The sequence below is a fragment of the Vombatus ursinus genome, unplaced genomic scaffold (genome assembly GCF_900497805.2).
Source record: "Vombatus ursinus unplaced genomic scaffold, bare-nosed wombat genome assembly UNPS02000580.1, whole genome shotgun sequence".
NCBI lineage: Eukaryota > Metazoa > Chordata > Mammalia > Diprotodontia > Vombatidae > Vombatus > Vombatus ursinus.
The window spans coordinates 9369453-9385637 of record NW_020940358.1 but is presented as its reverse complement, the minus strand read 5'-3'; the positions used below and the strand labels follow the sequence as shown (position 1 = coordinate 9385637).

Genomic DNA, 16185 nt, shown 5'->3' with positions numbered 1-16185 from the left:
TTTATTAGTTGTGTTAATGAAATGATTTCTGATGCAATTAATCACTTGCTCTTCTGCTGGAAGGTGCAAATGACTGATTATGATTGCAATTATCCTTCCTGAGTACAATTGCTTGCACCTACAATCTTGCATTAGCACTAGCACCAGCACCAACATTGCCCTCAACCGAAAAGGCCAGAAGATAAGTGCAAAATGTAGATTCATGAAAGAGTTGTTTCCTGGTTTCCAGGAGGGAAGAGCTGGAGCCATAAATTTTAGTTAGTAGCATGGATCAATTGAACACAGTGGGAAAGAGGCAAGGGGAGAACAAGCAGAAGCTATCCTGCAAGCTGCTGAAAAATTAGTTCACTTCTCAGAAAGACAAGTGGTTTCGTTAGAGTGGCAGCTGCTTACACTAGCATAGGTCTCAGTTTCTCAGTGTCCTTCAGGAGGGAGCTACATGTGTGTATAAGTGCACGGGTGCATACATACATGTATGCATACACATCAATGTGCATGTTCATATATACATATGTGTATATTTTGGTTTATGTGGCATCTTTCTGTCTTTGTTGGGGCATACGGTCAGTGGTGGGATCTCTGAGTAAAAAAAGTTTTAGTTGCTTCCTTGTTTTATATATATATATATATGTGTGTGTGTGTGTATATATGTATACACACACACATATATACACATACATATATACACATATATGTATATACACACATATGCATACATATACATATGTATGTGTATATACATCCATACATAAATATATAAACCAAAATATTCATAGCAATACTTTTTTAATAGCAAAAAAACTAGAAACAATGAAGATGCCCACTGATTTTTAGCATATGAATGTACAGTATAATGTACACTATAAAAAAATAATGGCTGTAAAGGATTTAAAGAAACATGGGAAGACTTATGTGATCTGATACAGAATGAAGTAAGCATACCCAGGAAAACAATGTACATAATGAGCATAAAAAATGTTATACACACACACACACAGTGTTCCAGAAAATCTTAGTGACAGTTTAAGCTATTAAAAGTTAAGATATTAAAGCTTTAGATGGCACTAAGACTTTCTATGACATCCCATATAGTCTTTAGGAGCCCTGGGCTACTATGATAAGGCATTGAAGAAGGACTTTAGTAGGAGAGAAATTAACTTTCCTTCAATGCCACTTAATTTTTATGCTTTTGGAATTTGTATTAGTATCTTTTGTTTTTACATCACCATCATTACCAAATCTATACCTCCCTCTGTCCTCAGGAAGCCTACTGTTGTAACCATAAATAAAAAAGCAGTTTAGCAAAACTAAGCAACACATCAACTAAGTCTAATAGTATAAATGATGTTCAACACCCACAGTCATCCACCTCTGCAAAGAAGGGAGTGTGGTACCTTTCTTCATCTCTTCTTAAGGAACTTAGTCTTTATAATTATATAGCTTTCAATTTCATTTTGTTGTTGCTGTTGCTCTTTCCAATGGCATTGTTATTGTCATTATGCAAATTGTTTTCTTGGCTACACTTACTTTACTCTGTATCAGATCATATGAGTCTTCCCATGTTTCTCTGAATCCTTTAATTCATTATTTTTACAGTATACATTACACTGTACATTCACAAGCCAAAATCAATGGGCATCTTTATTGTTTGCAGTTCTTTGCTTTTAAAAAAAAGGAAAGAAAGTTGCCATATATAATTTTGTTTATGTGGGAGTCTTTCTGCCTTTGGCCCCCTTGGGGCATATGTCCAGCAGTGAGATCTGTGAGTAAAAAAAAAAAAAATTAGTCACATGGCATAAGTCCCAATTTACTATCTATTACTAGTGATTATACTAATTCATTGATCCACCAACATTATTCTTCTATGTAGGTCTTTCCATAGCTACTCCTTAAATGCTATATTCATTGCAACACTCTCCTTTCAAATGACACTCTGTGACACCCAATCACATGCTGTGTTCTCCTGTGTCAAATCTACACATCTTTGCTGGACTTTCAAGGCCCTTCACAATCCAAGATACAACCTCATTTCCTCCAACTACTCTCCAACAGGTACATTCTACTTTAGTTGAAGTTGTCTCCTTACTATCCATTCCACATTTATGTCTGTTTTCCTGTCTTTGGTTATATTGTATCAAAGGAATGAACTCCACCTGTCCTCTCTGCCTATCTAACTTCTGTTCATCCTTCAAAGACCTCTGCCTACATGGTCTGCCCTGACCAATCCAGCAGACAATGATCTTAACCTTCTCTGAACTTCTTAGCACACAATGTAAGGGTCATTTATAAGTATCTTGTATTATTAATTGTTGTTTCATTTGTGTTAGACATGTATTACCAAAAATCTTGTTGAGAATTCCTTCAAGGAGGGGATCCATTTCTTCTAAAACTTCCCCCCCCCATAGTATCTAGTAAAGGGCTGAGAGTGTAGTAGGTGCTAAATGATCACAATAACAATACCAGGACTATTTCTATCTGAATTACATAAGAATATAAAATAGAATATTATTATGACAATTATTAATTAGGGGAATCTAGGTGGCACAGTAGATAGAGAACAACATTTAGGGTCAGGAAGTCCTAAGTTCAAATTCTACCTCAGACACTTAATCGATGTGTGACCCTGCACAAGTCACTTAACCTCTCTGTTTAAGTTTCCCTATCTGAAAAATAAGGGCTAATAATTGTACACACCCCAGAGGATTGCTGGGAAGGGCAAATGAATTAATACGTGGAATGTGCATTGTAAACCCTAGAGTGCTATATAAATGTTAGCTATTATTAATTATATCATATATCATACAATATACTAAGATAGTATACAATATACGCTATCATATCAAAATTAGAAAGAGATCTTAGTGGATACAGGCAAGGGCTTTCAAGAATTACTTTTATCAATGGTACCCTTAGCTCCAAGTTACAAAATAACATATTGCAGGGCAATGCCAGGCAATCATAAGAAATTAATTTCAACCCTACATCCAGATTAGTTTAAATAAGAAGTGAGATTTAGGAGCTACTAAATTCTAGAGAGAGAAAAGCTGAAGAACCACGGGTCACTGATAATCACTTGAGAGACTCTACCAGGAACAAAACAGAATACACAAAAATAAAACCAATGTCTTAAATAATTTGCAATAGGAGCTTGGCGTATTTAGACAAGGCTTTTGAAAAGCCCGTATTTAATGTACATTCTTCCATAGTATTTGGCTGAAAGTATGAAAACATTGCAGAATTTACCCATGATAGTATATGCCATGGTAAGAACTATAGGAGGAAAGGTGGCACTATCAAGGAGCACTCTTAAGGACAGGCAAATAGCTTGCAAGGCATGACCTGGTGGGTAGCATTCCATGTCAGACATTTGCTATCTTCTGTAAACTAATAGACAGCAAATCCCCGTGCAACAATACAGAACTTCAAATATTCTTGAGAATTCTGTAAATGAACTGAACGAGGAATGGGCCATTCTTCCAGGTAGAGCTATTGCTCCAAATCTTTGGACATAATATTGATCTACAAAAATTAAAGAATGATGTTTATAGTAGCTGTCACTGTACCAAAACCTCATAACCTCCAAGCTACATAGAATGAAAACTCTTCAAAATGTAGAGACCTAGTAGAAGAAATCAAAATTGTGTGGGGACAAGATGAAGGTACAGATCATCCCTATCATCTCTTCTGTTCCTGGAGCTGTCTCAAAGATGCTTTTAATGCTTCACTGAAATTCCAGAAGATATCTCCCAATACTTTTCTTTAATAACAAAAATCAATTATTTTATTCACCTGTGCATTAGTTCACAGCATGTTAAAAGAATGATAGCAGTAGTGACTTGTCCTAGGACCATTTCCAGTTGAACATGATCAAAAAAGATGAGAACAACAACAAGTACTACTACTACTACAACTACTACTACAATTATATTGATGATAATAATAATAAATATGGCATCATGTCATTTCAATCTTGCAGTAACCCTGTGAGATAGATTGGGTTATCCCCATTTTATAGATGAGGAAACAGACTCAGGATCTGACTTATTCAAAGTCACAGAGCTGATAAATGGTGGAGGTGGGCCTCAAACCCAAGTCTTCTGACTCTAGGTCCCACATGTGCTTTTTTCACTACATCTCATTGCCTTTCTTGTTAAGTTTGTTGTATTCATTTGTTGGTGCATCTCTTTGGAAAGTGTCACTCATGAGAAAGTTTGTGACACTATTTCCTAAAAGTTTAATTTTAAATATCCCTGATTATTGTCATAGTAGGTACTTAATAAATGATCATGGAATTAAAGGTGGGGAGGGCAAAAGATGTGCTTACATTATATTTTAAATAGTAGGTGTTTTGAAGCTCAATTTTTAAAAATATTTATTGGTTTTATTCAGTGAGAAAGTATACCTAAGTATAAGAGATAACACTGCAGTGCCTGAATGACCAGTGTTCAGCAGAGCTAGAACTAGGACAAGGTGGCCAAGGCATTGTCACAGGTGCTGACATTCAGAAGGGGATACTTTTCGCTCAAAGTGTGGTAGATTTCTCAACTGACTGATTCCCTTGACCAGCCTGTCCTCTTTCCTCATCCCAAAGTTAGCACTTCACGGGGTCCCTTGACCTTAGATTTTTCTTTTTTTTTTTCTTGTAATAAACATTTATTTGTTTTTTTATTTTTTATTAATTTATTTTGATTTATCAACAATCACTTCCGTATGCTTTTGAGTTTTAAATTTTTCTCCCCCTTCCTCCCCACCACCCTCCCCAAGACGACACCCAATTTGATATAGGCTATATATATACATTCTTATTAAACATATTTTCAGATTAGTGATGTTGTAAGTAAAAATTAGAACCAATAGGAGGAACCACCAGAAAGAGGAAACAAAACTCAACAGAAGAGGAAAAAAAAATAGCTCCATCCTCTCTCCCCCGTTTGCTTTTCTTTCTCCTTTCTCCTTTTCCCTCCTCACTAGTGTTTTGCTTTTGACTACCGCCTCCCTCAGTCCCTCCTCCCTTCTATTAATCCTTTCCTTTTTCTTTCCCTTTACCCTTACTGCTTCTTCTCTCCCCCCTCCTTTTTTGTCTCCTTTTCCCTCCTACTGCCTATAGGGTAAATTAGATTTCTATGCCTAACTGATTATGTGATTCCCTTCTTGAACCAAATCTGATAAAAGTAAGGTTCAAACGATGCTCATCCCTCTCCCTTCTTTCCCTCTGCTGTAATAGGTTTTTGTGTCTTTTCCTATAATGTAATTTACCCTTGTCTACCTCTTCCTTTCTCAATACATTTTCTTAGATCAGACTAATCCACTTACTTGGATCCATTGATTAGATTTTTTTCTTTATTATTACATCAAAGTCAACTTATATCCACCCCATTTATGTATACTCCTTTAACATGGTGTAATAACAATATAATTCTCAAGAGTTTCCAGTGTCATCTTCCCTTGTAGGGCTGTAAACAGTTTGCCCTTATTAACAACATATCGTATCTTTCTGTCCCATTTACCTTTTTATGTCTCTCTTGAGTCTTGGACTTGAAGATCAAATTTTCTGTTGAGCTCTGGTCTTTTTATCAGGAAGGTTTGGAAGTCCCCTATTTCGTTGAATATCCATCTCCTCCCCTGAAAAATCATGCTCATTTTCGCTGGGTAGTTTATCCTTGGTTGTCATCCAAGCTCCTTTGCCTTATGGAATATCATGTTCCATGCCCTATGATCTTTTAATGTAGAAGCTGCAAGGTCCTGTGTAATCCTGACTGTGGTTCCATGATATTTAAATTGTTTCTTTCTGGTTGCTTGCAGTATTTTCTCTTTGACCTGGTAATTTTGGAACTTGGCTACTATATTCCTTGACCTTTTCAACTTAGGATCTCTTTCGGGAGATGATAGGTGGATTCTTTCTATGGCTATTTTACCTTCTGGTTCTAGGACTTCAGGGCAGTTTTCCTTTATGATTTCCTGAAAGATACTGTCCAGGCTCTTTTTTTCATAGTGATTTTCAGGTAGGCCAATAATTTTTAAATTGTCTCTCCTGGATCGACTTTGCTGGTCAGTTGTTTTACCAATGAGGTATTTTATGTTTTCATCTATTTTTTCATTTTTTTGTTTCTGTTTGACTGATTCTTGCTCTCTCATAGAGTCTTTACTTCCATTTGCCCAATTCTAATTTTTAACAAATTGTTTTCTTCTATTAGATTTTGTACCTCCTTCCCCAATTGGTCAATTGTATTTTTAAAGAATTTGTTTTCTTCAGTCTACTTTTTTTCCAGTTGGCCAATTGTATTTTTTAAGGACTCTTCTACCTCTCTCATTTGACTTAAAATCCTTCTTGAGCTCTTCTAAGAAGGCTTTTTGGGCTTCAGACCAGTTCATATTCCCTTTTGAGGTTGCAGATGTGGGTTTGTTGACAATGTTGTTCTCTTCAGAATTTCTGCCTTGATCTTCACTCTTGTCATAATATGCATCTATGATATGTTTCTTTTTACTCATGGTGTGTCTTTCTTCCCTGGCCTTTAAAGAGATTGAGCTCTCCCTCTGGGGAGCGGAGGGCACTGATCCAAGCTTCTTGTGTTGGGAGCCTAGGTCTTGGTCACTGGCTTTGTGTGCTGGGGCCTCCAATGTTGGCAATTGGAGGCTGTAGGGTTCTGGCAGCTTACCTGGTGTTGGGCTGGAATCAGCAAGGCTGGAGCTTTTGGGTCACTCTAGGTTGCCTGCTGTTCCTTTCCTTTAGCTTTCTTCAGCTCCTTTCAGGTGGATGTTGCAGGGTGTTTATCTGCCTGGGGCCCTTTGTAGTGCTGCTTCCCTTATTTTTGGTGAGGCACTGGGAGACCCATTTGCTGTAGAATGCCAAGGCACCTGGTGGTTTTCTGAGGTGGTTTCCACCAGTTACCCCATCCTCATTGAGGCACTCGGAGGTCCAGGTGTTGGTGTTTGCCTGCTCCACCTCCTGCATTTGAGGATCTCCTCCTGGTTGACAGTTAGAGGCTATAGGGTTCTGGCAGCTTACCTGGTGTTGGGCTGGAATCAGCAAGGCTGGAGCTTTCAGGCAACTCTAAATTGCTTTCTTCAGCTCTTTTCAGATAAATGTTGCAAGGTGTTTATCTGCCTGGGGCCCTTTGTAGTGCTGCTTCCCTTATTTTTGCTGAGGCACTGGGAGACCCATTTGCTGTAGAATGCCAAGGCACCAGGATCTCCTCCTGGTGTGCTAAAGTGGGGCTTTCCGCTAGCTGGCTGGGGCACCTCCCATTCAGTGCTGCTCCCCTTCCCCCAGGGCAAGAGGGTTCTTTCCTGTTAATCCCTCAAGCTATCTGGGCTACTGCACTGCTGTTCCCTGTCTTTCTTCTGGTTCAGCTGTTCCAGGGTTTTTCCTGGGGCTGTATTTTCTGGGCTCTCAGAGGTTGATAGGGGAGGATGAGAGCGACTACCTTTTTACTCCACCATGTTGGCTTCAGGAAGCAGAAGTCGACCTTAGGTTTTTCTTCAAGAGTCTATGATTATAGACTCTTTTCCATGACTACCTGACATGATGGCTCTTAGGGACTCCTACGGTCAGTATATGATTAGTGGCAAAGTAGTGTTCAAGACTGTCACTTCCCAAGGGGCAGCTAGGTGGCGCAGTGGATAGAGCACTGGCCCTGAAGTCAGGAGGACCGGAGTTCAAATTCGGCCTCAGACCAACTAGCTGTGTGACCCTGGGCAAGTCACTTAACCCCAATTGCCTAAAAAACAAAACAAACAAACAAAAAAAAAACCAAATTAAAAAAAAAAAGACTGTCACTTCTCCCCCATGGTAAACTTAGTCCTAGTACTCCCCAGTCCCTATTATCCTCTGCACTTCCTCTACTGTGTCCTCAGAAATCCTTGTTTATTATTAACAAACTCTCCTTTGTCCTAGTCTTTTACTCTTACATTACTTCAGTCATCTGTTGCTCATTGAAACTATGCTATCTTGGACCTGTTTCAGTCACCAGTGGACTACCAAGTCACTCTTTCTCTTCCCCAATAAGTTCAGCACTTGACTGAGTCTTTTCTACCCTTTTGACACTGTGGCCTCCTCAGACCCCACTACCATTATCTGGTTTATATCAAGTAAGCACACTCCATATACCCTACTCTGTCCCAATAGAATCTATCCCAGGTGCCAAAATTCCTAACTATGAATTAGCTGTTCAAATTCCACTCTATGATTTTAGGTGACCATTCAATGTCAACAAATATTTACTGAGTATATACCATGTGTGTACCAGCCAGTATATCCAGTGATATACTGGATACTATGAATAAGAACCATGAACAAGGAAAATGAAGCAGTCATCTGGTTTATTCAGACCATGCTTCCACTTTCCCTATATCTATTAAGTCAATGGTTCTCTAGCTTTATGGTCCTAGGACCTCTTGATACTCTTAAAAATTATTGAGGGCCAAAACCAATGCAGCTAAAAGCTGAGGAGAAGCAAGTAATGGGGGGGGGGGATCTTTTTAGCAAGTTTCTCTGATAAATGCCTCATTTCAAAGTTATATAGGGAAGTGATTCGAATCAATAAGAATAGGAGCCATTCCCCAATTGATAAATGATAAAAAGGTAGAAACAGTTTCCAGAAGAAATCCAAGCTATCTGTAGTCATATAAAACAATGCTCTAAATCACTAATTATTAAATACAAATTAAAATAACTCTGTATTCCACCTCAAACCCATGAAATTGGAAAATTAAAAAAAAAGAAAAGGAAAAATGCTGCAGAGGCTATGGGAAAACAGATACACTAATGCCAAGTTGGAACTAGGAAGTACTCCAGTCATTCTGGAAAGCAATTTGAAATTATGCCCCAAAAGGTATTAATCTGTGTATATCCTTTGACTCAGCAATACCCCTTCTAGGACAATACACCAAAAAGATTAAAAAAGAGAGAGAGAGAGAGAGGCCTCCTATGTACAAAAAAATATTTATAACAATTCTGTTCTCAGTGGCAAAGAATTAAAAACTAAGGGAGTCTCCATTAATTGGGGAATGGATAAACAAGTTATGGTGTGTCTGTGTATGTGTGTGTATTTGATGGGGTTCTTTTGTGCTATAAGAAATGATGAAGGAGGGGCAGCTAGGTGGCTCAGTAGATAGAGCTCTGGCCTTGGAGTCAGAAGGACCTGAGTTCAAATCCAGTCTCAGACTCATGATACTTACTAGCTGTGTGATCCTGGGCAAGTCACTTAATCCCGATTGCCTCATCAAAAAGCAAAAAAAAAAAAAAAAAATGATGAAGCAGATAGCTACAGAAAAACCTGAGAGGACTTACAGAAACTAATGAAGAGTGAAGTGAACAGAACCAGGAGAAAAATATGTACAAAACAATGATATAGTAAAGACAAATGACTTTAAAAGTTTTAGGAACTCTGATCAACAGATGACCAGCCATGATTCCAGAGGATGCATGATGAAACATTCTGCACACTTTCTGATAGAAAGGTGATGGACTCAGAGTTCAGTTCAAGACATTTTTTTTTTTGACATGGCGAGTATGGGAATTTCTTTTGCTTGACCGTACATGTTTGCAATAGGAGTTGTTTTTTCTTCTTATTTTCTTAATGGAAGAGAGGGAGGGTGGAAGGGAGAGAAGGCTCTTCATTGGAAAATAAAAATAAATAATTATTGAGGACCCCCCCCCAAGAGTTTTTGTTTATGTGGGTTATATCTATCTATGTTAATTAGATTAGGAATTAAGCCATCTTAGTAGTTTCAACCTTGTGGACCACCTGAAAGGGACTCGGGTTTCTTCCCATCACGTCGGAATCCCCAAATAGCATTTTGAGAACCACTTTATTAAGAAAACCAGGGCAGTTTGAGAGATTGAAACTATATTTTATCTTGGGTCCCTTCTATTGGTTAAGAACTAATGCTGACCTAAACCAAAAACACAGGGAAACATTTTCCAGGTTTGGCTGTGGCCAAAAAAAAAAAATGTACTTGACCAATGCACTTTAGGTGGAAATTTTTACTCTTTTATAATGCATGAAGAGAGAAGCATTCTAAATTTGTCCCTAATGAACAACAAGCAAGTTTTTTTTTTTCTGATGTGCTGTAATTCGTTCTGCCTGAATGAGTCTACATGATTTATTTCTAGACTTAAATGTTAATTCTGCTTTAAAAAATGCATTGGTCTTGATTTTTATGTTATGTGATGAGCTTCTTATCCTAATTGTAACCTTGGTCATACCAAATGGGGGATATTCTGAGCAATACTGAGTAGTGAGGAAATGAAAGTTATAACTAGTAAGCTGCCATGGTAGCATAGTATAGTGCAGTGGTGTTCTTGGTAAATGTTTAACAATCAGCTCCATTCCACCCCCACCCACCCCCCCAAAATCTACCTACAACACACTCTTAAATTTAATCTGCATTATTAACATTTCCCCTGTCACTTTCTTAAGTCTAAATACAAACAAAACAAAACAAAACCTGATTGGTGGTGTTTGTGGATTCCCCAGGTGTTTTCTTACACTGAAAACTTTACAATCGACTGATTCTATTTGAGCCAGCTCTAGGATATCTCTGGTGTAGTGGAAAGATGGATGAATTTCGGATCAATAGACACCAGTTTAAATTCTAACTTCAACACTTACTAAATATGTGATCCCAGGGTAAATCACTTATCCTTGCTAAACCTCAGTTTCCTTTTCTGTAAAATAAGTATAACAGTAGCTGTGGTACACTCCTCATAGAGTTGTTTAAGGAACAAATGAGAGAGAGCATGTAAATTATATTGTAAATCTTAAAGCACTGTATAAATGTCAGCTATTATCATTTTCATAGTCTTACAGTCACAAAACAATGGCCTTGAAATACTCACTGAGAAGATTAGGATTGCAGTACAGTAGAAAACATTGAACTGGATTTGAGTCCTTGCTCTGAAATATATAATTTGTGTGACTTTGCTCAGGTCACTTCCTTTTTACAAGCTTCAGTTTCCTCTTCTGTAAAATGGGAACAATGGACTAGACCAGAGGTGTCAAATTCGGTACAACTTCCCTTGGGGCAAGAGTGGGGAATCTGCAGCCCCGAGGCCACATGTGGCCCTCTGAGTCCCAGTCGAAGGGCTGTACTTGAGGAGCTCGAGGGTCACATGTGGCCTCGAGGCTACAGGTTCCCCACCCCTGCCTTGGGGTGTATGGAGTGTTCAGGAAGGACTAGCACTTCTGGTGTGAGAGCTTGCTTCTTTGGTATCCACCTGTCACCTAATTCTCACCTGTGGCTCCAAGAAGCTGGAGCGTGTGTAGCAGCTACACCTTGGTAAAACCTTCTTGGCAGATGGGCTAACCCAGGTTGAGGGTAAATGATAGGCCTCAAACCTGTTACTGAGTTAGGTGGGGTATCTACCCTAGCATATGAAGACTTTCCCCAGCATAATGGGAGAATAAGAACAGTTTGTTCCAACAGCTATGAAGGTGGCTGAGGCAAGCACTGTGGAGTGCTAAGAGCTTGGTCAGACTTCGAAGATGCCAAGGTCATCACCCACTTCGTCCCAGGCCATCACCAGTTGTCCTGACTTTTGTCTTGCTAGTGGACTTTGATGACTCTGGAAGAGTGAGGTTGATGACTTTGTGCAGCTCTACCTCACTTAAATCCAATTTGTGCAACTCTGCCTCATTTAAATCCAATCATGGACCAGTCAGGAAATCACCCATGATGTCACTGGTCCTCTTTGAAAACAAAGGATGAACACCAACAACTCCCCTGGGCAGTAACCAAATTAAAATGTAATTGGAAACTATTTAACAAAAAAAAACAATACAATAGAACATAGATAATGTTCATAGGTGGTTTAAGTTAATATGCCACCTGCAGGGATCCTTAAGTATGGTTTAGTGGCATGGTTTTTATTTAAGTTTGACACTACTATCCTAGATGATGTCTAAACACCTTCCAGTTTTCATATTCTGTGATTCTGTGGAGAATTTTTAATTTCTGAAGGGGTCTCTGTATTTGTAGCCCAACACGTGGAGCATCCCAGTTTACCAACTCAATTTCTACAACTATTAGTATATATGTTTCAAACAAAAGATGAAAAATACAATTATAGTGATTAATAGTACTAGATATGTCCCCCAGGAAGATTCTATGACAGCATCAAATGGGATGGTTTTAGTGAAAAATGGAGAAGGGACCACCTAAATGTAACAAATTATACTCCATAACACCACCTTACCTCCCCCCAGTATGGAAAGAAGCAATAGAATTGTCAACTTAAATATTAAGCCTATAAACAGAGAAGGGGAGGCAGATGGCATTCTTCCAAGCCCACCCATTTTTTTCCTTGAAACCTTCGCTTTGTTTCAGCCCAATGAAACTCTCCTTTGGAACTGCACTTGTATTCAGTCCTATACATTTGAACATTTCACAGAATCACAGACCATCTGAGTAATAATGGACCTGAAAGGCCTTTTAGTCCACATCATGCTTAACTGAGAATCTCTTTTACAATATCCCCAACCAGTAGTTACGTGGTTGTTACCTGAAGACTTCCAAGAAAGGAGATCTCTTTACCTCTCAAAGGAAGACCATTCTCCTTTGACATAGTTTTCATTATTAGGCTGTTTTCCTTACATGTAGCCTCAATTCACCTCTCTACTGTTTCCACACATTGCTGATGGCATAGTCCTCTGAGATTAATCAGAACAAGTTTAACCTCTATTCCAGATGACAGACTTTCAAATACTTGAAGATAGCTTGTCATGTCCCTATTAAACCTTCTCTAGACTAAAGATTCCCACTCTAATCCTGTCACTATACAGGATTCTTTCTTCTGGTCACACAATCATATGTGAGATGATGATACTGTTCCTACCTTACAGGGTTGTTGTAGGGAGAGCACTTTCAACCTGTCAAACTGAGAGATAATATTGTTGCCATTTTCATCTTTTGTTATTATCATCATTATTATTGTCTTGTTGAAGGGGTTTAGATAGAAACAAGTCTGTGACAAATCACTGTCTTTCTGTTATTCTTACAAATTTAATATTCTACAGACTATTATTGTGCAGGTGGATGAAATAACTTTTTTTGTAGTTCAGGACTGGACAGCTAAAATGATAAGTACCTCATACTTTTTCCACTTAATTTTGATCTCTTGTTCTAGATTTCTGCATTCTGAAAGTGTATTGTTCCATGTAGCTTAGTCATATCTATCAAAAACAATATCTTTAAGGTTTTTTTTGTGAATATCCTGGAGTTGTGAGCAAAAGTTCAACCTGGAATAATAGTCTGACTCTTGTACTCTGGAGTGAACTCTGGAGTTTTCCAGGATGCTCCAGGTCTGTATCGCCGTAGAAGAATTTGGTATCATTCAATCCATGAAAAATAGGCAACTTCTGATGTATAATTATAGGTCACATCTGGCTAAATATTCAATAGGTACTCAATTTTTTTTTAGCTTGCAGTGATGCATGTTAGAGAGTCTACCTTTTCCTTGTGTAATCTACATTGATCTTTAAGTCTAGGCTCCTAAAGGATCATTCTTCTGCTTTTGCTGTGGCAATGACCTGGTTCTGAATTGTCATCATAAGCCACATTTGACAAACAAATCCAGACTTGTTTCAATCTAAACCCCTTCAACAAGACAATGATAATGATGATAATAACAAAAGATGAAAATGGCAACAATATTATCTCTCAGTTTGACAGGTTGAAAGTGCTCTCCCTACAACAACCCTGTAAGGTAGGAACAGTATCATTATCTCACACATGATAGTGTGATCAGAAGAAAGAATCCTGTATAGTGAGAGGATTAGAGTGGGAATCTTTAGTCTAGAGAAGGTTTAATAGGGACATGACAATTTACCCATTTGTTCAGTGCTTCTTTGTCAGCATATTTTTGACTGACTTCATGTGAATATTGTGAAAATTGAGGCCAGACAGAGATGATTTGGCCAGCGTCTCACAGCTAATAAGTGTCTAAGGCTATATTTGAACTCATATATTCCTGACTCTAGGCCCAGATCTCCAGCCACTCCACCATCTAGCTGAATATATACATATATATACACACATATATGCATATATATGTATATACCTGGTTATCATGTATTATTATTGTTGTTGTTATTAAAAGAGGCAGAGGAAAATCAAAGATGACTCCAACTTCTCTGGCCAGGGGGAAAGGAAGAGCAATGACTCTGACAGAAGAGGAATTATTAAGAGAATATTGAGTTATATCCTCATTCCTGTTAGAGCTTCAATTTGCCATGGCCCCCCAGATAGTAGCTTTAAGTTCCTCTCACCCACCCTCCATCTAGTAACTAATGATCTGTAAGCTTTCTTCAGCACTTCAAATGATACATGTTTTCAACAGGTGAAATCCAAGCAGATGGCCTCACCCCCATATCTTAGTAAGACAGTTCGATGAGTTGCTATAGCCTAAAGGAAAAAAAAAATCACCCGATGCCTAACCTAGTCATAATCCCTTCCACACTTAGCTCCTTTGGTCCTTAGATGACAAACATATACTGTCCAGACAATATTTGACTAATTTAGTACTTTCCAGCTCGGGTAGTACCTGCCAGATATTGAAATCCCATGGCATAGCTTTTGGGAACCTACAGCTACCTATATACCATCATAAGGCAACAGAATGGGACTTTATAATAATCATTAATGATAATTGCTAATATTTATAAAGCATAGTGATATATTATCTCAGTAGATCCTCACAATGATTCTCTGAGGTAGACACTATCATTTCCATTTTACAGATGGGGAAACTGATGTCCCCTATGCCTAGAATTCTCTCTCCTCATCTCTACCTTCTGACTTCCATGATTTCTTTCAAGTCTCAGCTAAAGTCCTACCTTCTACAAGAAGCCATTCCCAATACCTCACAATGCTAGTGCCTTCCTTTTGAGATTATTTCCAATTTATCTTTGATATCTCATTTGTATGTAGTTGTTTGGGTGCTGTCTCTCCATTGGTTTGTGAGGTTCTTGAGGTAATAGACCGTTTTTACCTTTGTATCCCCAGCACTTAACACGATTCCTGGCACATAGTAAGTGCTTAATAAAATGCTTATTGATTTGTTAAATGATTTCTCCCAAGTTACACAAGTAGAAAATTCCTGAGGCAGAATTTGATCCCAAGTCCTCCTGACTCCAAGTCCAAAGCACTATCTAATATGCCAGCTGGCAGCTAGTGACTTCAGTGGAGGGATTTGTAAACAGAACGTCAAAATTGAGTGAATGAATTCTACTTGAGGGAACACTGAAGTGAATCCTTTCTGTAACAATGACAATAATAGATCACATTTATGAAGCATTTTAAAGCACTTCAGTCACAACTCTATGAGGTGGATAGGGTAGGCATTGTCTTTATTTTACTGGTGAAGAAAATGACTCTCATAAAGGTTACAAAATTTGCCCACAGTAATTCGAGAAGCCAGTATTTGAACCTAGCTCTTTTTATGTTTTCCATTAGGCCTGGCTGCCTTTGTGAAGCTGAGGTAACTGATCTATATTTTGCCACTGGACCCAGATGGCTCTGGAGGAGAAAGTGAGGCTGGTGACTTTGCACAGTTCTCCCTCACTTAAATCCAATTCACTTGCATGTCATGGCATCACCTTCCTGATGTCATGGTACTTTTCAAGAACAAAGGACAAATGACAACAAAGTTGAGGTGAACAAGGGTATACACACACACACACACACACACACATACACAAACACACACACACACACCCCACTGTTATCTAATCTCTGGTTTGTACATTTGAATTGTCACATATTGGATCTTCTGAAAGCAAGGCTTACCTGTACTTTCTTTAAGTGATTTGCCTGAGGGCGAGATATAAAACTGACAGACTTAAGTGGAAAAATCCATTTGATGAACCATAAATATTTGTTAAACTTTTTCTCCTTTCCCCCCATGTTAGCAACTATTTAAAGCAGGTCTTTCTGTGGGCAATACCAGCAGTGCTGGGCTCTGGAGGAACTTTTTTTGTGCAGTCTTGCAGGAAACCTGATAGCAATTCAATTAGAAAATGCAAATGAGGTCACATATTTCCCACAGGAGTGCTGAATTGCCCCAGAGGAATCTGAGCAATATTCCAGCATAACAGTAAATACTTAAGATAAAGTTTCTCACACTGTTCTCATCTGACTGGTTGTTGTAACACTTGAAAGTGTCAATGGGACCTGGGGGTATAGTTT

At 38.4% G+C, this 16185-nt stretch overlaps 1 protein-coding gene across 1 annotated transcript in view; it reads left to right on the top strand.

Moving 5' to 3' along the window:
- The window catches only part of CDH4 (cadherin 4), a 1142022-nt gene that overhangs the window by 697934 nt on the left and 427903 nt on the right, over positions 1-16185 (top strand). The window contains exon 4 of the mRNA XM_027850675.1: positions 3179-3181. Within this exon, the coding sequence (XP_027706476.1) occupies positions 3179-3181 (3 nt within the window). The remainder of the gene's footprint in view (positions 1-3178; positions 3182-16185) is intronic.